This window comes from Monocercomonoides exilis, assembly GCF_001643675.1.
Source record: "Monocercomonoides exilis strain PA203 chromosome Unknown scaffold53-602328, whole genome shotgun sequence".
Lineage (NCBI taxonomy): Eukaryota > Preaxostyla > Oxymonadida > Polymastigidae > Monocercomonoides > Monocercomonoides exilis.
The window spans coordinates 61490-88122 of record NW_027150598.1 but is presented as its reverse complement, the minus strand read 5'-3'; the positions used below and the strand labels follow the sequence as shown (position 1 = coordinate 88122).

Below are 26633 nucleotides of genomic sequence, written 5' to 3'. Positions count from 1 at the left end.
TCTTCTATCTGTTCGACTGTTCATCAAGCACAATGAGGCACAATCGCCCTGACTGCATATGGCAAATGAATTCCTTTGAGCCAACCTTTGCTGTTCTTGTTGCATTGTCTTTCCAGTTCTGTCATCACTTTCATCATCTATTTCCATATAACTTGAATCTTCATCAAATTCGATATCAGCACCGTCATCATCATTATCACTCTTATTTTTGTATGACAAATTCATTTCGCTCACCAGGCGCATCCACCACACAAGCGAATACGGATCAGAAAGAGACGAAGGAAAGCGTCTGTGACGAGGTTGAAACATGTGCGTAACAAGTGCTTACAGTGACGCATTTGCAATTCGATTGAAGTCCCAAGGAGAAGAAGAGGTGGAAGACTGTGATATATCAAGCAATGAATAAGAACAAGGTGATTTTGATGTCTCAGCCAACGAAGGTGAAAAAGGCGAAGATGAATTAGTTTGAGAAGAGGGATGCATAAATGAATAACTTGAATCGCCAAGCAGTCGAGAAATACGAAACTTTGGTGAAGAAAATGAAGTTTGACGGAAAATAGGGTGAACTTGTTGAATTTCAAATGAACACGAAGAAGTTTTGTCTATCTGTTCTTCATTCTTTTTCGTTTGAATTCTATATTTCATTTTTGAATCAGAATCTAACACATTCTTCGAATCATGCCTTTTACAACTCTCTTTTTCATTGCGTTTTCTTTTTTCAATCTTTTCCTTCAGATTTTTGCTCAAAGAAAATTGAGCAAGTTCTATTTCTTTCCTTTTCAGCTTTTCCATCAAAACAGTTTTGGCAACTGCCTCCTTTTGCTTCATTTGTCTGAAATACGTTGGATTCTTCTGCTTTAATTCTGCCCTCCGCTGCTTCACAGCTGTTGACACAACAAACATCAGCTCATTTTCTTCTTCGCGAAGAAAAGACATTCTGTCTACTTCTTCAAAACGGCGGCATTGAGCTAATTTTGTATAATTGTTTGAATAGGAAGAAGAAGAAGAAGATGATGATGATGAAGATGATGATGGGGCGAGAGAATCCAAATGTGGCAGAATTGAAGTTATCGCAGAGTCATTTTCTTGTCTCAGTCTTCTTTCTATTCTCCATTACGCACAAGCACATCCAATCCTCTTAGGGGTCAATTCTTTTCTTTTCATTTTTTCTGTAGTGTCTGCCATCTCCACATTCTCATTCGTCATCGATGGAGCAGTCAGTGCTCTTGTAACAACTCCACTTTGACATAAGGATGTGTGTGTTTGTGTCTCCACTCCCTGAAGAAGGAAGCGCAGAGCGGGGTCTTCGAGCGAAGGAGCAGACAGATCTCTGCATAGAATGATTGGATGGATGCTCTGGGCAATCGGCTGTGCGGAGGCAGAGTTGAGGACACGAGCGCCTTGTATCTTTTGAGGAAAGTGACTCTCTGTCTCGTTTATTGTCACTTCTCTGTTGATACCCAGTGTGAGCTGCATAAGCTGCATGAGGCGAATTGAGCTGGCTGCTGAAGGAGAGATTGAAGAAGGAGAAAACGAAGAGGATGTTGACGAATATGGCTGTTGCTGTGTTTGAGAAACAGATTGGCTTGGCAGGTCAAACAAAAGAGCATTCACAACGAATATCTTTTTTGAGGGGACGAAATGTCGCGTTGATGAAACAGCCTGCGATTGTTGAGAAAGAATGACTGTTTGTGTGCGAGTGAGAGGAAGACGCCTTCTGAACATCACACGAGACGATGAAGAGGAAGAGTGAATTGGGCAAATATACTTTTGATGATGTCTGCCTGTTGAATCTTTGTGATGATGATGATGATGATGATGGCGATGATGATGACGTCTTTGAATATTATCATCAGGAAAGTGAGAAGGCGAAGATTGCATTTCTACCAATTGATCATCTTCTTCTTTTTTCGTTTCATAGTCTTGTCTATCTTCTTTAGTCCTCTCTGTTAATTCATCACTTTCTTTCTCCTTCTCTTCTTCCCCCTCTTCATCATCACTGTAACTTTCATACTCAAACCCTTCCTCGTTCTCCTTTGCAGCAGCCTCTCTCATCTCATTCCATGCATCCTGGTCTGCATCTTCATACACAAGCCACTCTTTTATCAGTTCACCCAGCCACATTTCTCTTCGCAGGCGCTGCGGTTTCGGTGACAGCATTGAAGCAGCTTTCTTTTTCTTTGCGACTGCATGCTGTTGAGAGGGAACAGGATACACAGGAAACGAATGCCTTGAACTGGAGCGCGGAAGCAACGCATCTGAAATCAATGGCCTCTTTTGAACAACAGCAGTTTAATTCACATTTTCAATAGGAAGATTTCCTGTTTGCTCTTTTGGTGAAACCTCTTTTCTGTTTGTTTCTGTCTTTTGTGCTTGTTCTTTCACCTGGTTGACTGCATCCAAAGGATCAAAGGCGATTTGTGCAGACGAAGAAAGGTGCAATTTGTTTGGAGTTGAAGGACTTTTCCCTCCTTCCAGGGCAAGTGGAATAATAGCAGGAGGAGTTGCAGCAGAAGAAGCAGAGGCAAAAACAGGAGATGAAGAAGATGACGAAGAAGACGAAAAAGAAGAAGTTTGCTGAGTTGCGGAATTTTCATTTTCCTTCGTTCGAATAGGAATGGACTGAGGTTGAATAGCAGGTGATTCTGAGTCTATTTTGTGATCCTTTTTGAGATGAGCATCCAAAGTCTTCAGGGCCAACAGAAGAAACTGAGTTCTTTCTTCAGTTGTGAGAAATGAAGATGGATGAAGCGAAGAGACAAAACTTGAGGGAGAGTGGAATGAAAGAGAAGGAGCAGAAGATAACGATGGTGAAAGTGAAGATGAAGAAGTTACGGAAGGCAGGGATAGCGGAGAAAGTGAACCAGAAGCAGCAGGATTAGCAGAAGAAGGATGCACAGCTTGAGATAAGAGGGAAGGAGATAAAGATGTTCTGAGGGAAGGAGAAGATTGCTGCTGGGTGTTCATAAACAAGGACGAATTGACAAGTGATGAAGAACAATGAGAAAGAGGATGAAGAGAAAGATTTGTATTAGCAGCAAAATCAGCAGCAGAATCAAAAGGCGCAACCAAATTGAGGGCAGGGTATTTCTGCATCAGATCCATCGCCATTGAATTCTGCGAAGTGAAGAAAGATGCTAACTTTGAGAACGAAAGAAAAGAAAACAGCTTCGGCAAAGCATCTCTTCTTCCAGGCACGCTGCTCTGACTGAATGTTCTTATCCCTTTCTCCTTCTGAAACAGCAGAGGTGATCCTTTCACTGCTCCTTTCCTTCCCTTTCTGTGTGTCGCTTCTGCTTCCTCTTTGTACGGCCACCAGCCCCTCCACTTCATCCCCCTTCCTCTTCTCAGCTCCGCCCAGCTTTGCCACAGCCCGCTCATTAGTGCACTCATCAGATCCAACCGCGTTCTTATCTGCCTCGCGTCGACTGCTGCATAAACAGGCACTTCCTGTAACTTCCACACAAATTGCCCGTTTTCCTCGCTTTTGATACGCACATAACGGAAGGGCACATCCAGTTCATTGCTCGAATCATCAAAATCAGAATTCGCTTTAACATTCAGCATGCTGTCCAATTTCCGCTCTCTTGTCAAAAATGGCGTTTGGCTTTCTTTCGCCTCTTGTTGCTCCTCGCTTGCCACGTTGTTCTCTTTCTGTTTGATCTGTGTGCCTGTCCTAAGGTGTGATTGTGATATTTCCTGTATGCTGCTTTACAGATTCTTGTCTATTTCCTCTATCTTCTTCACCATTTTCTCCATTTTCCTGCGCTCTTTCTCTTCTTTCTCCTTCTTCTTCTTTTGAATTTCCTGCAGTTTCATCAGCCGAAGCAGTTTTTCTCTCTGATCATCAGATTCCAATGAATAAAACGTGATTTTCGCCTCTTCATCGTCCGCTTTCCCTTTCTCATTCTGAAACTCATCTGGCATCGCCCTTGTCACTTCTTTGTTCAAATCTTTCATCCCCATCACACCCAATGCCACCCCTCCTCCTCCTCCAATTCCTCCTCCTCCAACAGCAGGTGACAGCGGAGTCGTAGGTGCACCAACAGCCCCTCTCCCCATCTCCATCTCTTGGCTGTACGCAATCAACGCTCTCCCTCCGACTCCTCTCCATCCACCGTCCATTTACTTCACTCGCGTAAAGCGTATCGTTCCAAAGGCATCTCTTGCTGAAGAATATTGTTTAGGCTGTGGAGAAGATGAATGGGTTGGAGATGGAATTGTTGTTGTGTTCTGTTGATGCTGTTTTTGCTGAGCTTGCGATGAAAGAGTCTCTGGCTTTGGCTCATTATTATTCGTTTCGCCTTTTTTGTTGTTTTGAACAGACTCTTTTGCGTTTGCATTCTTATCTGATTCTGTTTGATTAACTTTCTTTTGAAGCATTTCAACATTTTCTTGAACTTCGTTGTTTTCGTTTTCTTTCTTTTTTATCGAAGCACTTTGTTTTGTTTCAGTGTCATTCGCATCATCATCATATGCTCCTTCCTTTTCACTCACATCGCTCTCCAAACTATCAGTTGATTCGTCATCTGATAGAATTCCCCCAACATTCACCACATTCTCATAGCTCATCAGCTTCAGAATATTCTCATCGTCTGCATTGTCCTCTTCATCCAGCCAGAAATTCCCTTAGCTTATGCCCCACCAGTCGCAGTCGTCTAACTCTTCCTCTTTTCTTCAGAACGCTTTCACAATCTCCTGTATCTTCCTCTTCTCCCTCCTCCTCTTTTTCTTTCTTGCTCTGTCTGCGGAACTTATCCAGTACTTTATATAGTTCTTTTCTTGACTTTTCAATCTTTCACACAATGTTTTTGTTCTGTGACATTTCATATTTCCGATACACTTCCTAATGAAGTGAAATATTGATAATTTGATAATAATTTCATATCACACATAAACAGCAATGCAATAATTGATTTTTGAGTATTTTGTGAATTATTAATAAAAACAAACTTTGTCAAAAATGAACAACAATTATCAAACACACATTGAATAGTCTTTCTGTTTGTTTCAACAAAAATTGTCTATGTTCCAAACAAAATAATCAGTTTCTTAACAAATAGGTCAAGATTCTTATATTAATGAAAAATAACAACGATTTGTTCCAAACCTTTTATGCAGCTTTGTCGTTATATGTCAAACGTTCTCACATATTAAATATATAGAATAACTGTAGAATAATGAGAAAAATCTTCGAAGACAGTGCATGGGAAACAATTCATTTCACACAACACTTCATCCCAAATAAAAAATATGTTAAAAAACAAATTATTACCAACTTTTTCCACTAACAGATTTTCAAAAAAAAGCATCAGACATGTTTATTATCGTTATTTATTCACACTGAGCTAAACAGATCATGGTATTCTTAATGGCGCCATTAATAATAATTTGTATTTTTTTATGATCAAAAATTTCAAAAATTTTTAAAAATTTTTTATTTTTGTTTCATTTAATTTGTGAATATTATTGTTTTATTAATGCAAACATGTCATCAGAAATTGATTTCGAATTTTTTTATTGTATGAAGAAAGGCGAAAAATTGTTTTTTATTTCTTATTGAATTTTCATTTCAAATTTGAAAAATATCTTTGAAAAATTAAACACTTGAAAATGTTTTGTTTTTGAATGAACATGTTTATAATTATTGTTCTATTTAATATATAACTGTTTTGATATCAATATCTTCATTGTTGAGTAACTACAACGGTTGATAAATATTCAGTGATGAGAAAAACATAAAAATAAATTCATTGTAAATTGGGTGATTTTTTTTGATATCATAAAAAAAGATCAAAAAACGAAGAAATAAAATCTATTGTGGTATTCATTGATCAAACGTTTTAATAAGTTTTTTGAAAGTATTATGCTTTAATTTCTGTTATATATATTTGTTTTATTTATAAGAACAAAAAAACATACTTATTTGATATTTTTTATGAAAAAGAATTTTTTGATCAAGCTAAATAAAAATTAACCAAAAATTAATTAAGTTAACCAACAAAACTCGTCAAAAAATAAAAAAAAGATTCTTAACTTGCTAAACAAAGCTAATAAAATGGAAAAAAATATTTAAAGGACTTAAAAAAATGCAACAAATTTGTGAATTTTTATTTTTCCGTTGAAAAAGTGATGTGCTTTCCATAAGTCTAGGTGAAACCTCATCAAAAAATTTCCGTATCTGCTGATCTGCTCAACAGATTCAGCAAACGAAGATTGTGTTATTCAGAAAACTGCAGCTTATTAAAATAATTGACTCAATCTCGAAACTTCTCTTTTTATTCTTGATGCAAATTCAGTTAAAGCTCACTTCTCAATACACCACATCGTTTCCTTTCATTTCCTCTCGACATTTTTAAATTCTCCCTTCGTTAACTTCGTGCTTATCCTAAGTTCCTGCTCTTGTTGCTTTGTGAAGAAATCAACATTGAATTCGCCTGAGCCATCATTTGTTTTTTGTTCACTCTATTTCTTTCCCCTTTTCGTCATCTTCTTCCTCTTTCTCTTGATCATCCTTTTCTTTCGTTTTTGCTTCCCCCTCATTTCACTCTCTTTCCATCATCGCTCTCATCTCACACGAAGGCTTCTTTATCATTTGCTTCACAAGTGACTCATTTTGATGCACAAAATTGTTTCCATCTCTTCTTCCAAACCTTCTATCTTCTCTTTCTATTCCTTTGGCTCTCGGCATCAGCAGCAATCAAACAATGACATGCCCAGTTCTTTCCTTCCTTGTGGAGTTTGATACGTTCTGAAAACTTTATCTTTTCCCTTCTGATCCCACAGCTCTCTCCCATTCTCGCTCTCAGAGTTGTTTGGCAGCGCTTCATTGTACCTCCTGAGTCGTATCGAAGTTCTTTTTAATTTGTTGTTCTGTGAGCGCTGTATATCAGCGAGAGTTAAGATTGTGGAATAAGTTGAGACTTGGGAGAAGTAGAAGAGGAAGGGAATGAAGGAGAAGGAGCAAATGGTTGAGGGATTGATATAACCCTCTTTCAAATACGATTCTGAAAGAAGAAAATCATTCTTGTTGTTGAGGAGCGTGCTCAGTGACTCAGATATGGAAGTTCTTCTCTTCTCATCGGACTATGTTCCGCTGTGGCTGTTTTGCGCTGCCTTCTGCTGAGGTGGAGAAGCTGAGTGCGTTCTTCAGGCAGCGGGTGGGGTATGTAATGGTGGGATCTGTGTGGCATAGAATTAGTACTGAGGAAATCAATGGAATCTGCAGCAAAGGTGAGTACAGGAAAGAATACAGTCGAGACAAAGTGGGAGAATGACCTTATGTGCGAGGAGAAGTCGGACATGAGCACCATTCTTCTTCTTCTTCTTTTTCATCTCTTTCGTTACACTCTCCTTTTCTTCATCCTCATCATCATCCTCCTCCTCCGTATCTTCTCCTGTTCCTCTTTTTCCCAACAAGTGCATACAGATTAAGCAAAACACCAGCAGTTATTATTTTCGCTATGTCAGTCGCCGTTGGTGAAGCCAGTATTCCAACAAGATTCGACACAACACCCCAGCTCAGTAAACGACGCAGCAGCTCTTCCTTCGTGACTGTTAATTCGTTGTTAGCTTCTTTATCCTTCTTGTTTCTCTTCTCCTTCGCATCCCCATACATCACCCTTCACTCATATCCCTTCCGTGGCCTTCCACCATGTCCTCCATCTCGTTTTCCTTCTCCATCTCCTTCATCCAGCCCTCTTCCTTCTACAAGCGCCTCGATGTTTTCAGACGAGTTGTTCCGCACAATCGCCTGTGATGAGTACATCAGCTCAACCAGCTCGTTAAACAGCGCTTTGTCGAGTGAGTTGGAAAACAGCTTGAATGACTTGCTGGTTAGCGAGAGAAGGATGGAAGAGGCCTTGTCGCTATATTCAGCGCGCTGCGAGTGCAGCAGGCGGTGGACGGGCTGGAGAATGTCGTGGCGCAGGAACACGGATTGGAAATCAGCACCGTTGGTGATGAACTTGTTGGCCGCACTAAGAGAAGAAGAGACAAGAGGATACCATCGGAAACTGAATGTGAATATATTTACGTATTTTTTATAATGAAACAAATGATCGAAAAAGTGGGTTTAAAAAGGAAGAAACAGAGTTTGTAAAAAAAAAATGTAACAAAAAATTTTTAATGAAAACTTGAATAATTGTTTCTGGCAAACCCCATAAATCTGATCAATTGCTTTGCAACAGCATCATTCAGCAAATGACCTTTATTTTCTAATCAGGATAATTGCATAATCATAGCCATTGGTCCACCATCATTACAATTCATCGTATGAAAGTGAACAAAAAAATTTAAAAAAAGATAAACATTTGAAAAAAAAGTGCAGATAAATAAAAATAAATGCAACAATTAACAAAAAATATTTTATTTTATAGAAAAATTCAAATTTCCCATACAATTCTGGTTCACAACGTAAGTCATGGCGCTTAGTCCCCTCAGCTTGCGGATGTTGTCGAAGCCGCAGACCATGAACTGAACAACAGGAAACGCACAGCGCAGCGAAGGAGGAACGTCCATCGACAGAAATGCGCTACAAACAACACTGGCAAATAGATCAATCACATTCTGCCGCTTCACTTTGAACGAATGCCCTTAGCTGTGCTTGATGAATGGCAGGGTTGGGGAGGGAGAGGAGGAGGAGAAAAAAGAAGAAGAAGAATGTTGTGATGAAATGGAAAATGAAGAAGAAGTGAATGAAGATGATTTATTGGTAGATGCAAACGTTGAGAAAGTGATCGCGTTTCGATTAGTTGCTGCTGAATACTTCTTGGATTTTTGATTTCTGGCTGAAAAGCTGAGAAAAGCGTGGTTTCTATCGACACGGGCTTTTTCTTCCTTTGATCCCATTCTATTTTTTCTTTTAAGCCCCTTTCTTTCTGAGCCTTTCTAATGTCTTTGTCAAATCCATCTTCTTCTTCCTCTTCTTCCTCCTCTTCTTCCTCTTCATTTTTCTCATTATCGATGCATTTATCTATCAGACGCAACGATCCCTTTTCATCTTTATCACTCACAAACTCATTTGCACTCCTCTTCTCATCCTTCTTCTCTCCCTTCCCTTCCTTCTCCTTCTTCTCCCCACCCATCAAAATCCCCTGGCCAGCCACATATGCTACAAAGTTCAGAAGGATGCTCTGCGGCGCAAACTCATCCATCATTGCTGACACGCTGCTTCCTGCAAATACACCTGCATTGCCCAATCTGCTCTTCCTGAGAATCGCACGAGGGATCGGTACAGTCACAAGAGGTGGCAGCGAGAAGGAAGAAATAGAAGGAGAAGGGAAGGAGAAGAAGAAAATGAAGAAGACATGTTCGATAAAGAGGCAGAGCTTGGGCTAGTTATGTCGAGTGACTTCTAAGCAAGTGAAGAGGAGCCTGCGGGGGGAGATGAAGATGTGAGTGGCTTTGGCGGAGTACCAACAAGAATAGAAGGTGCAGACAACTGAGCTTGTGGAAATGGAGTAAAAGGAGGAGTAGCAAATGTTGAGGAAACTGTGATGTTTTGGGGGTGCAGCTTGGTGGATGAGAGCGTGCTGTTGTATGAGGAAAATGTCCGCTGCTGTTCATCTTCCTCATCACCTCCTTCTTCTCTTCCCCTGTCTCTCCTCCTCCTTTCTGTTGCTGCACGTGCAAGCCTTGCGTCGAAAGCGTAAATTTGCAATGCGCAAAACTTGTCATTCTTCTTCGTCTTCGTCTTTGGATCTTCCTGCTGTCTTCCTATCCTCTGCTCTGTCCTCAATTTGCTTCTGAAATCCACCTTCTTTGCCTCTTCTATAAGAACATGCGCTCCTCTCTCTTCGCTTCTTGGCGGTTTTATAAAGCGAGCGGATGAACATAATATTCCTGACAATTCCTTCCCCTTCCCACTTCCATTTCTTTTCTCATTTTCGCTTCCCTCATTCAGAATAGATTGGGTACTGAAGAAGAACGAGCTCCTTAAGCAGAGCAGAATGCGCTGCTGTGGAAGAGAAAAGCAGTTCAGATGTTTATTCAGCAATTCCACAGAATGCATTGATAACGATGATAGTGATGTTGAGAGAATAGAAACCGAAATAAATAACTTTTGGTTTGAAAAGTTGCTCGACAAAATTGAATGAAATAAATGAATCAGAAGATCAATGTCCTTATCCATCACGAAGTGAGATGAGGCACAAAAGAAGAAAGTGAAGAAGACAAGATGATTGAGAAATCCATTTATATTCCAATAAATTTCGAGAAGAAGTTGATATTTTTGTATGATGTTGGTGATTGATGCAATGCCGTATAAAACAAGTTAACTTCGTACCGAAACAAAAACCCAAATTGCAAACATTTTGGCTGATATTCTGTAATTAATCAATAAAGCTTGATTTCTTCAAAGCCAATTAACTTTCTTTTTGCGATTTCCTCTCCTTTCCCCTCAAAAATAGAGAATGTTGATGCCTCTCAATTTCTTTTCCTTTCCATTCCCCTCTTCCATTCAACCCCCAAAATCATCAGAAAATATCAAACCCATCCTTTTCTTCTCTTTCCCATTCTCTTCCATAAAACATTCTTCTCCTCTCATAAAAGTTACCCCCTTTTCATATGAACATTTCTCATTTTTCTTCTTCTTTCCCGCTTTTGCCCTCTTTTCTTTCTTTTCAAATTCCATTTCTCCAATTTATCTCAAATATCTTCCTCACCATCCTCAGCCACTTCTCTACATATTTACTATATTATCTTCTCCAAATCTCCACCTGCTCCTTCCCCACACCTTTGTCTCAGATTATCTTTTATATAAAAACCCCTCTCGAAAGATTAACATTCAAAAATATACTCAACTCCCACCCCCTGCCACAAACAATCCTCTTCCATCTCTTCTCTGCCCAATATCCTTCATGTGCCATGTGTTGGTGAGATAAATTTCAAATATTGATTTTGGTGGTTGAGAATATTATTAAAGGAGGTGATCATGACAAAAACAGAAAAAAACACCTCTGGACATCCATTACAATGCGTACGGGCTGAGAAGACCCTCCAGTGAGATACATGATGTATTTTGTGGAGATGCATTATATGCTGCATTGATCTATCCTGAGACTGAAATGAAGAGATTGATTTTTTTTGAATGATGATGGCTGTGGAAATGAGGCTGTTTGGCAAAAAACAGTCGAAGAGCAGTTTGGTATTATTTTATTTTTATTTATATGAATATTTATCTGTTGAATGTTTTTGTGTTGTTTTCAGGGCAGTAAGTGGAAAAGAATGAAAATGAATGAAGGCGGGATATCTCATTGTGCAGGCTGACCATCGAGTTGAGCCAGCGAATTCATACGAAAAGTGCCCAGGGTGAAGGATTGGGAAGAGAATTGGAGATGATATTTTCAGACGAGAAAAAGGATTATTTTCAATGAGAAAGATGAATTTGAGCAAAATGCATGAATTTTACATTATTCAGAAGAGAAAGATAACTAAACAGTTGAAAGAGAAGCGAATGTGGGTGAATCAACTATGAAAATTATTTATTGTCAAAAATTGATTGATGTTTTCTATTATTTGTCGATTTCGACTTCACGTATTCTATTCTTTTTCAATAACATCATTAATTTAATTTCAAAAAAAAAGATATTAATTAATAAAATAAAGATAATCATTGTGGTAATGTTATATTAAAAATTGAACTTGTATATTGAACTGTTTATTGAAATTTTGATATTTTTTGAAAAAATGTTATTTTTTTCAAAATTAGAAATAAAATCAATTGGAAACAATATAAAATCAACAAATAATTAATAAAAAAATTTTTTTAAAACTATATTTTTATTCAATTTCGAATATAATTTATCTTTATCATCACAACCCTTAATGAAAAAAATTTATGATCAAACGTCGGAATTTTTTATGATATCAAAAAAAACCACCCAATTCGATAACAATCATAAAACAAAATTACACACAAATAACTAGACCTGTGCGACACGACATGCAAATTTTTGTTGCTGTCGGTCACTAAAAAAAAAAAAAAAAAAAAAAATTAATATTAAATTTAAAACATTAACATTAATTTTCTCTATCGATTTTTTTCAATTTTAAAATCACTGACTAATATTTGATCATTCAATCCATTATTTCATAAATGGATAATAAAACAAAATTTTCTTAAAAATGTATTGTTTGTAATATATTATTTAAATGAATAATGCTTCCACTTATATTTCCATGAATAATTCGAATTTCATTTTAACAATTCATTTAATCTAAACATGGTTAAATTCAAATAATTTGATGTAATAGTGTTGTTTTCATTCTGAAGTCTTCTAATTAAAAAGCAGAGGTTGTGCGCCAAATGAAAAAACAGCGTTTGCATCCATTGTTACACTCATGTTTTTTATTATTAGATTTTTTTCTTTGTTTTTTTTCAGAATTGTTTTTTGAACTTGAACTCCGTCATAAAAGCGAAAGGAAATAGAAATTAGCTGAAATGAACATAATTACAGAAAAAATTGATGAAAGCGATTTTATTCTATTTTTTCAGAGGAGTTATTCAACAAAATAGATGAAATGTCTGAAAAAAAGAAAATGCGATTGGAAATAGCGATGTTGCTGTTGAGATGCACCAGATATTGGATAGTATTGAAAAAAATATGGTGTCATCATTTGAAATAATCTCTGTTGAACAAAAAATTTGATAGGATGATGATTGATGAAGATAAAGAAAAAGAGGAAAAAGAAGGAAAGCTTCCAGTTGATGTTTGCTAATGCTATCTTTTTGTCAACTATTTCGCATCATGGGAATTTTTTCAGAATATGTGCCCTATCTTCTGAAAGTTGCCTGAGAAAAAGAGGGAAACAAAGAAGCAAAGGAAAAAGTGGAGATGGCATTATTAGCTTTGACTGGTATTTGGAGATATGAGGTGTGGAAAACTTTACCCATATAGTTTAATTTACAGATTTTTATTATTATTTTTTTTTTTGTGAAAATATCAATGGAATTGTATTTTATGGAGTGCAAAGACTTAATTCAAAATTATCAAAAACGCAACCTGACCCGTCTAGATTTTCAATCAGCATGGAAGTTTATGATATAAAGATTTGAAAAAGATAAAAGTTTTGAAGAAGTTATTGTGAATGAACTGAATTTTGTGAGAGATGCAACACAAGAATTGAAAGAGCTTATGATATGAATAGACATGAAGAAAAATGATAAAAAAATTGGGAAAAATTATTAAATTCATTATGAAGAAAAGATAAAAGTGTTCTGTCACTTATTATTCTGAGGGAGTCCGAAATGAAAAGAATGAAGAAAAAGATGCTGGATTATCTGCTCGTGCAGATGGGATGTATGAAGCAGCTGAGGTTGAGGAAAACACGATGTGCTACGAATGTGTTCACGTTTTTCATTCCACTTCTGAACAGAACATGTGGAGAAACGAAAAATATGATAGCGCAAAATCTAATTTCAATTGGAAGATACTTGAAAAGATTGAAGAAAAAGGTTTCTTTCTTATTTTTCATAAGCTTATATCAAATATTCTTTTTACTTGATGTATAATATAAAGATAATTCACAAAAGATATTTCTAAATATTTTGTGAATATAAAAATTATGAAATGCATGGAATAATGAAACTGAAATACAGTGAAGTTCGGTTATAATCACATTCGATTTTGCACGATTTTTTGTGATTACAACCGAACTTGATTATAACCGAAACTGTTTTTTCTTTGAAAATTTTTTCAGAAAAAAATTTTTGGATGAAAAAAAATATTTTTTCAATAATTATTAAAATCCACACATTTGAATCAATTTTTCTATTTATAATGTTGAAATGAAAAATTTTGTTCATTATAAATCAGAAAAAACAACTTTCATTTTTTCAAAAAATTTCAAAATTGACAGAAAAATACCCATTTTTTTTAAAAAAATGTGATTATTCGCGATTTTTGTGTGATTATAACCGATGAAATTACACATGAAAAAATGCTAAATTTTTTGATGCGAGAAAAAATGTGATTACTCGCTGTCTTGATTACAACCGAGGTGATTTTAACCGAGCTTCACTGTATTATCTTTTTTCCTTCGTCATTTCACAAAATGAAAACAATTCAATTCTGCCATTCTTGATATCCTGTTTTTACATATTTCAAAAAATGAAGTTAAACTCAAAAACATTCAAAATGAAAAACACTTTTGAATGATCATACCATATTCCACTATTCTTCTTGTGAACATTTCCTCAAGAAACTCACAACTTTATATTTCTTTAAAAATTTCACATTTCAAATCCTTCTTTTTTCTTTCGTCGTATGAGCTGCCACTTATTTCTCTTTGGATCAATTCATTCCACGCTGCTCCAATGCATCTGCAAGTTTCAGTTGTTTTGCTTTATTCAGACATTTTTCATCAATTTTCTGAAAAGCGTTGTATTTTCAAAAAAAGAAAGAAAGAAAAGAATAGAAAAGTGAAGAAAGAAAAAGAAAGAAAAAGAAAAAAAAGAAAAAAAAGAAATAAAAGAAAAAAAAGAAAAAAAAAACCATTTGGATGGATAATCTCAAGGAAAAAAAAAGGATCATCAAAGATAAAGAAGAGCAGGGAGAAAAAGCCTAAGAGTTCGTGAATCAGCAACAGAAGCGATAATATTTGAACTGTTGAATGAATGTTTGGTTTGCACTTTTATTTTCAAGTGATCATAAAAATTTTTAAACAGCATGTTCCTGGAGAACGTAGAAAGATTCTTATTTTATCGATTTCATTGGATCTTCCTCATTCAAATGATTAAAATTCTGTAATTTCTGTTCAGCTTATATAATAAACAAGGCCGATTTATTGCATTTGAGTAAATTGGTTCAATTTCTCTGTCTTAGATGTTGCACACACTTTGCTTTTCATTTCCATTTTCAATGCTCTTCAAAAAGGCCTTTATGACACTTGCTTCTTCTATATTTAGAATAATATATTTAAGATTTATATTTTGTAAAATAATCCAAACAAGCTTTCAAAAACTGAAAGGATATGTTTTCATAACAAATAAGTTATGCGCTTTCAAAGGACGAAACACATCACATGAAGGAACTTAAAAAACGAGCAAATCAAACAAAGTGTAATGAAATCTTTAAAATAACAAATAAACTCATCTTCAAACGATCATTAATTGAAAGAGTCTATCAATGAGCATTCTTCAGACCTTTTTTGTTTTTTGTATTTGGTTCTTTCTTTAAAAAATAAGGATTATCTAATGTCAAACGAAAAGTTATGGTTGAACCAGATGGAAAAATGAAATCTCAAACATTTCATATGCTCGACAAGTTATTTTGTAATTCTGTTTCTATTTAGGACGTGTTTATTTCATTGACAAAATGTGATTTCAGTGACAGAAGTGACTTCCAGTGACATTAAAAAATCCATGTTTCACAGATCTTGCCAGTGTAAAAAATATATTATGGAAAATTTGATTAATTGAATTTTCTAAAATATTGAAAAAAATATTCAATATTTCTTTATCAAATATTTTTTATCATTTTTGACAAAGAATAAAAAAATACTATTGATTTCTTTTCTTCTATTTCTGTTTTCTTTCCTTCTTTCATTTTGTAGAAATAAATATTTCCTGCCATTTTTCAACAAAATTTTTAAATTTTGTTGAAACATTAAACATTCTGTCAATAATTTGAAAAAAATTTATTAGCATATTATATTTTTCTATTTGAAAAAATACTCCCAAAAATGAAATAAATAAAAAAAATAATGGTTGTGATCAGTAAAAATTGTCCTGTCTGTCACCTTTGTCAGTTACTGACAAAATTTGCCACTTGTCGCACAGGTCTACAAATAACATTAGCACTTCATTGAATTAATCATCTAAAATAGAGAAAGCAACATATATGTTTCTTTTTTTGTTGCGTCACTTTCAAAGGAATATTTTTTAACTATATCATCATATAAACATTTCCAGACAGTCAATTCAATATCAATTCATATGAACAATAAAAGATTCAATAAAAAGCATTTCTATATCAACAAATACATGGAATCATAGTCAATTCAAAACACAAAAGAATACAAATACTTTAGGTGTAAAAACAAACTTGACTGTTTATCCTTTGTTTTCTACCCACTCCACCCTTTCTGACATTTCTCTTTTCCTAACTCAAAAAGATCAAATCCAACTTAGAAAAAAGACAGACACAATGATAAAACAACATTTCACACTCTCAACAACTCTCTCTTCCAAAAACCTCACTCAAAGATCAATGAATTCCCTCACAACTCTCTCTATTAATGAATCTCGATAAATACAATAATAATGGGGACAATAACTAATTTGATAATAGGGACATTATCGGGACAAAAAGCACAAGAAAACAATCGGATTCTAACTATTGTGCACCTGGGAGGCTGTTCGTCGTGTCCAGGTCCGGATAAAGCAGCCCGGAGGCTGCAATATCTAATACGAACAGTCATGTCCAGCACCCTTCCGATAGAGTGCCAGCTAAGCATACACAACAACTTGTTTCTTAAAAAGGGACACCATTAATACAATTTTGAGATTTATTAAAAGATGAAGAGTAAAGAAGAAGCTCAAATCTCCTTGAAAGAAGATCTTGAGAAGAATGAGAAAGAAGAGAAGAGTTAGATGATGTGATATCAGAGTGAAATGACTTTCTTGAACGTTGAACTTTTTCTTTCATAGTTGAAGATTCGAGGGCAACCAGAGAGCGTTGAGGAAGATATCCAACAGCTGAAGCACAGACAAATGAGCCCTTACGCTCAAAGAATAAGTAGTCCTTCATGTGAGGGACTGACAGAGATGGCCATGAAATTTGCTGAGATGGTACATACTCTTCAAAGCACCTCTCATGCACACATTCCTTGATAGATGATGACGATGGAGAAGAATTGGTTGAGGATGGTTCAAAAATGTTATGTTGTGATGTCGAAGAAGCAGATGTTGAAACATTCATATTGTTGTCGAAGAAGTTGATTAAGTCATGAAGTGTGGTGATGTGTTCAGTCGAAAGATTGTTGTCGATTGCATTCACTGACGCACCAAATTCACTATCACAGATATTTTTTCCATGATGCTCAGCGAAGAAATTGAGTTGTAAATTTCTCTTTTTGAGAAGCTTGGATTGTTTTGAGAGGATGAAGTGAAGAAGGAAGCGATTTCGGTTGTGTGGACCTGAATCGCAGAAGAACTTAAAAGTGTGAGTGTCTGAGAAGAAGTGTCTTTTGATCACAGATTCCAGACACTCAATAACAAATCTGTGATCATTTGAGAGGCAGTCGGAGAAGAAGTTGAATGTTCGTTTTATTTGTTGATTATTAATTTTTTGAAGAGAGATGACAGTGAAATGAGAAACCTGTTGATAATTGAAGAATTCTTGTTGAAGTTGGTTCTTTCTGATGGGGAGTTTCCATTTCTTTTTGAAGTCGAAGACGAAGACTGCCTCTCCCTCTTTCAGATTGTCGACAGTCGATTGATAATGTTTTCGTTGCATTTCTGCAACTAGTCGATGTTGACGAAGTAATTTTAGTGTATGAAACTCTGCTTCAGACAGTCCATTTTTGTTTTGTGAAGATTTGAGTTTATTCTCCAAATAGTCCAACTTCTCACACATTCCACAAAGATCTGTACGTCTTTTCGCTTTGGAGAAGTTGGTGGTGAGTTTGTAGAAGTGTGAAAGAGAAACTTTGATATTTGTTTCTTCGGAAAACTCTTTCCATAATTTAGTCTTGGGCTTGAAGATTAATCTCTTTTCATTGGGAGAAAAGATTCCCGTTTTCTTTCTTTTTTCTTTCAGTGCATCCAATCCATAGTCAGTTGTGATTGATGAAGAAAGTTGTGGAATTAAAGAAGTTTGATGTGGTGGTGTGATAAACGATGATGATGGAGTTGTGTCTGTGTTTGTGTTGATGATATTTGGAGATTGAGAAAAGGAGGAAGAAATAGATGAACCACCAATTTGAATAGTTGGATGTGTTGATAGTGAGTTTTCTTTTATGTAGAATGATAGTGAAGGAGTGTACACCTGGGTGTGAAGATCTTTCCAGGACTTAGCCCAATTGTCACTATCAAATGCATCAATATCATCATCGTTACAAGTGATCCACAACTTTCTGATTCCTTTCTTTCTTTCCACAACAGCAATGTAATGACCATTATTGTTATCAAACTGTTTGTGAAGAACTTGACCAACTAAATGATAAATCACTGTTTCTTTATTGTGTTTGTGAATTGTTGAATCTTTTTCATTTGCAAATCCTTTGCAAAATGAACGTTTGTTCGACATATCAGTCTCAATAAGAAGTGTTCGAGAAGGAGGAGAACTAGCAGAATCAGTACATTCATGGGAGAGGGCTAGTACCTCTGGAAATGAAATCATTTCCTCCCACCGAGCAGTGCAGCATTTTTCTTTGCACTCTTCACAATATACACAATTTTTTCTGTCTAGTATTTCAGTTGAAAACAGTGAAGATAAACCATTGTGAGCAGATGATGAATTGATGATTATGCTATTGTTGATGTTGTCAATATGTGATGTGAGTTTTTTACATTTTTAACATTTGAAATGAGAAACCAAAACAGGACAAAAGCAATCTTTTTTTATCAATCCATCTTTTTCAAAAAGTCTGTGAAGATTATCGAATGCTTCTGACACATTCTGCTGCTGCTTGCTTCCGTATCTGCAAAAATTTTCCCATTTGCTCACAAACGATGGGATCCATGAATGAACTTTTTTTCCATCTTTGAGGATTTGATTGCAAATACTCATTATTTGAAATGATAATGTCTTTTTTGATTGTTGTTTAAAAATGATTGATGGTTTTTGTGAAGTGATTGAAGAAAAACACTGAAGAAGAGAGGCAAGATAACATGTGTTTCCAAGATTTGCCAACCCTTTTGCTGTTTTTGATAGAGTATTAGGTGTGGTCTTTAAAACATTAATTGTTGACTGGGATGAAGAAGAAATAAAGAATCAATCTTTGTTGAATTATCACTTGAAATTATTTGTGAATTATGCAGTTGTGTTGAGGTGTTGTTCTTTTTTGTGAAAGATGAGAAAAGATTTTGGAACGCATGAGGAAGAATAAGAGTGGGTGAAGTTACATGTTCCATAAGTTGACCACTAACCCACATATTTTCATTGCAAAAAGATAAAGTTTCTTTGTCAACTTGAGAAGTATTCATTGTTTTTTTCTTTTTCTTTCTGATTGAGGATGAAGCTGAAGTCTGAGAAGTTTTTGAGGATGATGAAAGGAATGAAGATGAGGAAGATGAGAAAGAAGAAGAAAAGGATGAAGATGACGATGATAATAATGATGATAAGGAGGATGAGGATGAAAATGATGATGATGGTGATGATGATGGTGATGATGATGGTGATGATGATGGTGATGATGATGGTGATGATGATGGTGATGATGATGGTGATGATGATGGTGATGATGGTGTTGATGATGGTGATGATGAGGAGGAGGATGAGGATGAGGATGATGATGATGATGAAGTTTTTGCTTTGAAAAGTTTATGAATTGGAATCGGTGATGGAGAAGAATGACGATGATGAAATGAATTTTTTTGTTTAATTCTTGTTGTCTTTCTTTCAGCACGAAGTGGAGAGATAATTGGATTATTTACTGTTTGAGAAGGAGTCTTATTTAAAGAAGAAGGTGTCACAGATGGAATGACATTGGCATCGTCGCTTCTTTGATTTGTTTTTTTCGATGACAAAGATTGTTTTTAGTTTGGATTATTTTTTTCTGTAATTATGATATCATCCCACGCAGATTCCTCTATGAACTGCGCGTAATCAGGAACCCTTTTTGGTTTTTTCTTGGCTGATTGTGATGATGTTGATGCTTCTGTGGAATGGACCAACATCCAATTGTTGCCCTTTTCCCAATCTTGTTCATTAAGACCTTAAAAGTAAAAAAAAAAAAAAAAAAAAAAAAAAAAAAAAAAAAAAAAAAAAAAAAAAAAAAAGAAAAATTGAAATTTAAATATAATGAAATACAAACCACTTTTGCACGATGGCGGGTGAGGCAATTGTGCTGGTATTAAAAATCCTTGGTTTTTTGTAAGAGTTTGTTTCGCATAATTATACTTTCCTTCTGTGATATCAAATCCATAGTACAGAAGCTCAGATAATGATGCGTTGCGCATCAGTGCTTGAAGTATCATCGTTTGCGTGTGCAATTGTGCGTGCTTGTACACAACTGAGAGATCTTTCAGAAGTATTTCGTAATATTCTAAGTTTTCATAATAACAAAAAAATTAGAATTATTAATAAAGTAACATAATAATAGATAAATATAAGTTATTCACAATAAATAAATTTTGAAGTCGAAACCATTCAAGGATTTCAGTAAATCATTAATTACTGAAGATGATTTTCTGTAATTGCAAAACAGATAGACGAGCAATGAATCAACGTCATCTCCACCGATGCGTTGAATTTCTTTCCACAGAACGTTGCATCGTGAATTTAGAGTTGACTCTTGTTTAGAAAATGACATTTTTGTGATTATTACAATTTATTATGGAATTAATATCAATAATTAATTAAAATGACAACTCAACTTTTATTATTATTACTGAATTTTCAATAAAAAAATTTTGATAAATATTAACAAAAAAAGATTTTTTGAGCAAAAAATAAATAAAGATTATGTATTTGTATTTGACAACAAATTTGACAATAAAAAATTCGAAATCAATTTCTGATGACATGTTTGCATTAATAAAACAATAATATTCACAAATTAAATGAAACAAAAATAAAAAATTTTTAAAAATTTTTGAAATTTTTGATCATAAAAAAATACAAATTATTATTAATGGCGCCATTAAGAATACCATGATCTGTTTAGCTCAGTGTGAATAAATAACGATAATAAACATGTCTGATGCTTTTTTTTGAAAATCTGTTAGTGGAAAAAGTTGGTAATAATTTGTTTTTTAACATATTTTTTATTTGGGATGAAGTGTTGTGTGAAATGAATTGTTTCCCATGCACTGTCTTCGAAGATTTTTCTCATTATTCTACAGTTATTCTATATATTTAATATGTGAGAACGTTTGACATATAACGACAAAGCTGCATAAAAGGTTTGGAACAAATCGTTGTTATTTTTCATTAATATAAGAATCTTGACCTATTTGTTAAGAAACTGATTATTTTGTTTGGAACATAGACAATTTTTGTTGAAACAAACAGAAAGACTATTCAATGTGTGTTTGATAATTGTTGTTCATTTTTGACAAAGTTTGTTTTTATTAATAATTCACAAAATACTCAAAAATCAATTATTGCATTGCTGTTTATGTGTGATATGAAATTATTATCAAATTATCAATATTTCACTTCATTAGGAAGTGTATCAGGAATGTGAAATGTGGCAGAACAAAAGCATTGTGTGAAAGATTGAAAAGTTAAGAAAAGAATTACATTAAATCTTGGAAAAGTTCTTCTGACAGAGCAAGAAAGATGAAGATGAGCAGGGAGTGGAGAAAGTGGAGGGAGATAAGGATAAAGCTGAACTGAAAGTTGGTGGAGATGGATGCGAAATGGAGCGAAACGAAGATGAGCAAGATGATTTTTGACCGGAAGAGGAGAGAGGAGTTGTGAAGAAAGTTTTATTAGAATCGACTGCAGAAAGCGCAAGAGAACAAAGGAGAAGGGTGGAGTGAAGAAAGGCAGAAGAGAAGAAAAAAATATTCATAGGTGAGAATAAATAAAGAATGAAAAAAAAGCTGAAGTTTCAATACAAAGAGCACAAGTTTAAAGACTATGGGAGAAAGCTTAAACAATTCTTGAAGAAGAACATGGAATTTTGTTGGGTGACGTTGTGGCAAAGAATGAAAAAGTATTGAAAACAGGGGGCGAAGAAAGTTCTGTTCAATCGGAAGACAAAAATCAACCAGCTTTCTTCTGAGAAACAAAGGAAGATGAAGCTGAAATCGATTGAAGCAGCGCAGAGCAGGAAAAGGAAGAGGGGAGGGAAGATTAGGGTGAATGTGGAAAAGAAGCTGGAAAAGGGGAGGGAGGCACATTATTAAGCTCATAAGGAAATGAAGGAGGAATAGAAAGATTGAAAAGAATTGAACATGAGAAATATTTATAGACAGAGAAATATGGAACTTCAAATAGAAAAGTTGATAGAATGATCCATTTGGAGTCATTTGTTGGAAGCCGAACATCATTTAGAGTTCAATACTTTGAAGAATAACAATTGTCTGGAAAAGTCGTTTCAGAGAAAGAGTTTTAATGTTCAATTGTTAAAAAGCAGGAAGCAGAAGCAGCAGGGGAGAATGCAATGAGGAAAAACATAAGAGGAAAGGGGCAATTTATTGTCGATGACAAAGAGGAAGAAGAGAGAAGGAAAAGCGAGCAGAGTGTTTTGAACGGAAGTGAGTCTGAAGTGTCGAAATCAGCTTCGTTGAAAGGCAGGCATGCTCGTGACATTTATTCAGTGATATCATTATCATTTTCTTCATATTCACAGAGCGTCAAAACATTTTTCAGTAATCCAAAGGAAAAGGCAAAAAAAAAGCAGCTTGAAGGAAGAAATGCAGCAAAGTTAACATGGTTCTGCTTCAAGAAGAAGATGATGATTTCTTTATGTCAAAGAATACATCTGCTAACAAAGCTTTGACCCCATCTGTTTCTCAATCATCATCCTCTGCTTTGTCTATCTCTCATGTTTCTTCATTGATTTCTCCACAAAGGAATAATATCCATTCGAAGGCTCCACGAAGCAGCATTCATGCTTCATTGGAAGGGATGAAGAGGAGGAAAGATGTGAAGAAGAACACAGATTTTCTTTCGCTATATTCGTTGCTGACACCAGAAAGAACACTGATTCCAATATCTATATGTCACATTGCGCTTTGAGATGACAAGTGGTTTAAGGAGGAAGAAAAATGCAGGACGTGGTGAATGGAGAATTTGATGTGGGCAAAAAAGGAAATAGAAGAAAGATGAAGGCGAATAAAAGAAAGGAAGCTGAGAGAAGAAAGAGAAAGAGAAGCAGAAAGAATTATAAGCTTGCCTTTTTACCAGCAAAATGCTATTAACACAACGTTAAATGGACCAAATCAGACTCTTCAGTCAATTCCTCAGCAAACGACATCAACAAACTTTTCTTCTTCTTCAATCTTATCATCATCATAACCTTCCTTTCTCTCCTAATATATTCCATCTGATTTCAATCATTTTGATAATGCTTAACCTCCTTCAACGCTATAACTTTCACCTTCTTTTTCATAGTTATCTATATCTCCTTCTTCCACCAATACCCCAACTTTCACCAATCAAATATTGCATACCGTTTCTTCTTCGTCATTGTACTTTCCTGAGCCAAAATTGTCGGCTATTCCAAGCCGCATCGAACGAGTTGAGTTGGAGAAAGCGATGCAGCAGAAGATGGAGAAGAAGGAAATGGAAGACGCAGAGAATGAAAAAGAAGAGCTTCTGGAGGAGGAGAAAGAAAACTCAAAGAAAAAGCGATCAAAGCTCAAAGACGAGCAGAAGAAGACAATTGAACAGGCTGAGAAGAAGAAAGAGGTGTTTGTTTCATATCTGAAGAAGAAGAAGATTGAAAGAAGTGATTCATTTTTCAAAGGTTGTGCGAAGCAGAGGAAAGTGTGGATCAAGCAGAATGTTGAATCGCTTTCTTGTTGTTTGGTGGATGAAGGTTTTTCAAATTCGAGATGATCTGTATTTTGACAGGCAGGCTGTTCAATTTGGAAGCTTTGGAGATGTGTTTCACAATAAAAGCACATTTTCAGATGCAGAAAAAGGAGAAAATGACAATTCTGAAAACTTATCTTCTTTTAAAGAACAACGAAAGAAGAAGAACAAGAAGAACAAGAAGAAAATTATGCTCCAAAAGAACAAAAACATTCGGAGCAAAAGCGAAGCGAAAATGCGAAGGCGTATTTCGATCATTAATTTGAGAGCTTATTTTTCTTCTTCTTCCACTTCTTTGCAGAAAATCATGCTGTTTGATGAATTTTTTAGAAATACAAAGAAAATTTTCAAGAACAACAAACAAGCTAAAATGATAATTCTTCTTCTGCTTCGGCTTCTTCTTTAATTTCTTCTGCTAATAGAAGTGAAGCTGAAGTTTTGTTAAGCCTTCGGATTTTATTTGTTCTGTCTCATATGCTACTGCTTCTTCTTCTTATCCTTCCTCTTCCTCTTCTTCGTATTCCCTTTTTCAACTTTCTCTTCCCCATCCTCTCATTTTATCTTCACAACTCGATTCATCTTCATCGTCTCCTTCTCCTTCTTCCCCTTCTTCAATTCTCCCATATCCACTTCTTATCTCTCTTTCTCTCAGAGTAAAGAATGACAGATTTCAAGGAGTGTCATTTCATCTGTTTCTTCCTTAACACGAAAGTCTGAAAGCGTCAATACGAAAGGCAGAGAAGAGAGATGATTCTCAATGCAGCACCGAGTGAATCAACAGTTGAGGAGTTACTAAGAGGTGCCTGGAAGGATGACTCCGCCTTCTCATTTGAACGAGGGGATATTGAGTGCACTGGAGTTGGAGCAGACGAGGTTGCAGCTGGCGGTGAGGGAAAATATACAAATGGAAAGGATATTTACGGTGAGTTGGAAGCTGTCGGCATGCACACTCCAACAGAGCTTGTTGAGCGAGATGGCAGTGAAGATGGAACGCATCAAGCTGAAGGAACTTATTGACTGATTTCACAGTAAGATGAGAATAACAACTTTGAAACCTCCAAAGGCGAGATCCGTGGTGATGAGATGTTCAACGAAGTTGCTGATGTCATCGTCGAATAGGAGCACAGGCGAGGCAGCACTGAGGGAGGAGAGGTTGGCGTGGGAGAGGAAGAGGTAGGAAGTGGCGAGAACATGATGAGTTGGGCAGGTGATGGGGGAGGGAATGGACAGATATGTTGGAGAAGCGAAGGGTTTCTCGGATAGAACAAAGATGGGTGGAGTTGAGACGGACGTGCTGGTCAGTCACGGAAAAGAGGAAGGAGGACACAGCTTGTTATCCGTCGAGGAGGGAGAAGAGGGAAGAGTGGGCAGATCCAGAGGGAGTTTTCTATTGAGCGGTAGATGCGTAACACAGTTGTGGAGATGGAAGCGCAGGGGTAAAGCAGGTAGCTGACCTGGAGGGAAGAAAAGCCGGTGTCTGGGTCGACGAACATTTAGTAGGCGCAGTAGGATGTTATGAAGGGCACGAGGTCGACAACCTGGTCGGGGTCAGTGTGGGAAGAGTGGGAGGCGATGGAGTGGGTGAAGGAAGGGAGGCAAAGTGGAGGTTGAGAATGGAGATGGGGAGATGAGGGCAGGGAGGAGTCGGAGGAAATGGAGATGGTGGAGGAGGGAAGAGGAAGCGGAGGGAGTCTGAGGGAAAGGGCGTGAGGAATGGTCAGGCAAGGAGCAGAGGAGAACCCACATACGGTGAAGTTGAAGCATGTGTCTCCGTTTTCAAACACGTAGGCGGTGATGTTGGTCCAGAAATACACGGCAAGCGGGATGGAGCAGCTCGAATCCACTGAGTGCTAGAGGGCAAACCGCCCAGCAACATTAGCCTCCCCCAAGAACACCCCGTAATGCAAGCCATGGGCCTGTGCCTCGCATCGCAGCCTCCTCTGGCTTCGCTTCGAATATTACACATTCCCAGCCTTCGCTCCCCTTCTCCCCACCCCCAATCACACACCCGCTGTACTCCACCATACTGCTGCTCCCAGTGCACTTGATCTGTGAAAACACTGTGCTCTCCACTTTGCACAGTGTTTCGAACTCTCATGGCACCAGCCTCCAAGAGCTGATTGTTATCAGCCCGAAAACAATCCTCTCCACTTTCTAAAGTCACCCTTTGCATCCTCAAATCAAGGTTGACACTGAACCAATAAAGACTGTTGAAGAATTCAAGCAAACTTAGTGATATATCTGTCCAACTTTCAAAGTGATTTGTGAAGAGGAAGAAAGAGAGCAAAGAAGTATATTCAGAAAAATAGTTGAATGGAATGTTCGCCAAGCAACTGTGGAAATGCCAAAAAAAAGGACAGAGGATGAAAAAGATGAGGTCATAATAGTTGTGGGCTTTTTTAGTAAAAAAAAATTCAATGAATTTCTTCTTTTTTTATTCTTTCTCTGAAATTTTTTTCTATTGCTTTGATTAATTAATTCATATAACTAATTTCAAGAAGTATTAATTTAAAAACAATTATTAACAATGAACAATAGATTATTCGACAAATGTTATGTGTTTCCATCATATTTCTCTATATGTGTTAATGAAAATTATTCGCTTTACAATAAATGTTTTTAGATCTTCAAAATATATTTAAAAATTTCTTTGCAATAACATTATTTAACAGTTTTTTGCTTTTGACATTGATTGATTACGTATTGTGATTATTGTTTTTATGTTTTATAAACCAGTGAACTTTTGTTTTGTTGTGTTTATCGAATTTTCGATATTTTTTTAGAAATTATTTTTATTTCTCGATATTTGAAATAAAAACAATTGGAAACAAATTAAAATCAACAAATAATTAATAATTATAATATATTGATCTATATTTTCATGCAATTTTAAATAAAATTAATCTTATCAACCTCACCCTTAATGAAAATTTTTTATGATCAAACGTCGGAATTTTTTATGATACAGTCTGTCCAAAA

General features: G+C 35.9%; 8 protein-coding genes across 8 annotated transcripts; 1 reads left to right on the top strand and 7 right to left on the bottom strand.

The window, feature by feature from the left end:
• Positions 1–1113: 1113 nt before the first annotated feature.
• MONOS_5867 (uncharacterized protein) lies at positions 1114–3966 on the bottom strand (the record flags this gene model as incomplete). The annotated part of the gene is made up of 3 exons (XM_067876051.1): positions 1114–2274; positions 2344–3676; positions 3869–3966. 3 exons carry the CDS (start codon positions 3964–3966, stop codon positions 1114–1116), a joined length of 2592 nt encoding a protein of 863 aa, XP_067720448.1.
• A 159-nt stretch (positions 3967–4125) lies between these two features.
• Positions 4126–4572, bottom strand: MONOS_5868 (uncharacterized protein; the record flags this gene model as incomplete). The annotated part of the gene is made up of 1 exon (XM_067876052.1): positions 4126–4572. The coding sequence occupies one exon, from the start codon at positions 4570–4572 to the stop codon at positions 4126–4128; it is 447 nt and encodes a 148-aa protein (XP_067720447.1).
• A 3052-nt stretch (positions 4573–7624) lies between these two features.
• MONOS_5869 (uncharacterized protein) lies at positions 7625–8163 on the bottom strand (the record flags this gene model as incomplete). Its single annotated transcript, XM_067876053.1, has 2 exons — positions 7625–8015; positions 8159–8163. The coding sequence occupies 2 exons, from the start codon at positions 8161–8163 to the stop codon at positions 7625–7627; spliced, it is 396 nt and encodes a 131-aa protein (XP_067720446.1).
• Positions 8164–8576: 413 nt separating this feature from the next.
• On the bottom strand, positions 8577–9155 carry MONOS_5870 (uncharacterized protein; the record flags this gene model as incomplete). Its single annotated transcript, XM_067876055.1, has 1 exon — positions 8577–9155. One exon carries the CDS (start codon positions 9153–9155, stop codon positions 8577–8579), a length of 579 nt encoding a protein of 192 aa, XP_067720445.1.
• Positions 9156–9355: 200 nt separating this feature from the next.
• Positions 9356–10012, bottom strand: MONOS_5871 (uncharacterized protein; the record flags this gene model as incomplete). The annotated part of the gene is made up of 1 exon (XM_067876056.1): positions 9356–10012. The coding sequence occupies one exon, from the start codon at positions 10010–10012 to the stop codon at positions 9356–9358; it is 657 nt and encodes a 218-aa protein (XP_067720444.1).
• Positions 10013–16475: 6463 nt separating this feature from the next.
• MONOS_5872 (uncharacterized protein) lies at positions 16476–20478 on the bottom strand (the record flags this gene model as incomplete). Its single annotated transcript, XM_067876057.1, has 7 exons — positions 16476–16999; positions 17322–17467; positions 17578–18474; positions 19038–19667; positions 19746–19881; positions 19981–20211; positions 20313–20478. 7 exons carry the CDS (start codon positions 20476–20478, stop codon positions 16476–16478), a joined length of 2730 nt encoding a protein of 909 aa, XP_067720443.1.
• Positions 20479–24401: 3923 nt separating this feature from the next.
• On the top strand, positions 24402–24671 carry MONOS_5873 (uncharacterized protein; the record flags this gene model as incomplete). Its single annotated transcript, XM_067876058.1, has 1 exon — positions 24402–24671. One exon carries the CDS (start codon positions 24402–24404, stop codon positions 24669–24671), a length of 270 nt encoding a protein of 89 aa, XP_067720442.1.
• A 700-nt stretch (positions 24672–25371) lies between these two features.
• Positions 25372–25827, bottom strand: MONOS_5874 (uncharacterized protein; the record flags this gene model as incomplete). The annotated part of the gene is made up of 1 exon (XM_067876059.1): positions 25372–25827. One exon carries the CDS (start codon positions 25825–25827, stop codon positions 25372–25374), a length of 456 nt encoding a protein of 151 aa, XP_067720441.1.
• Between the last annotated feature and the right edge of the window lie 806 nt (positions 25828–26633).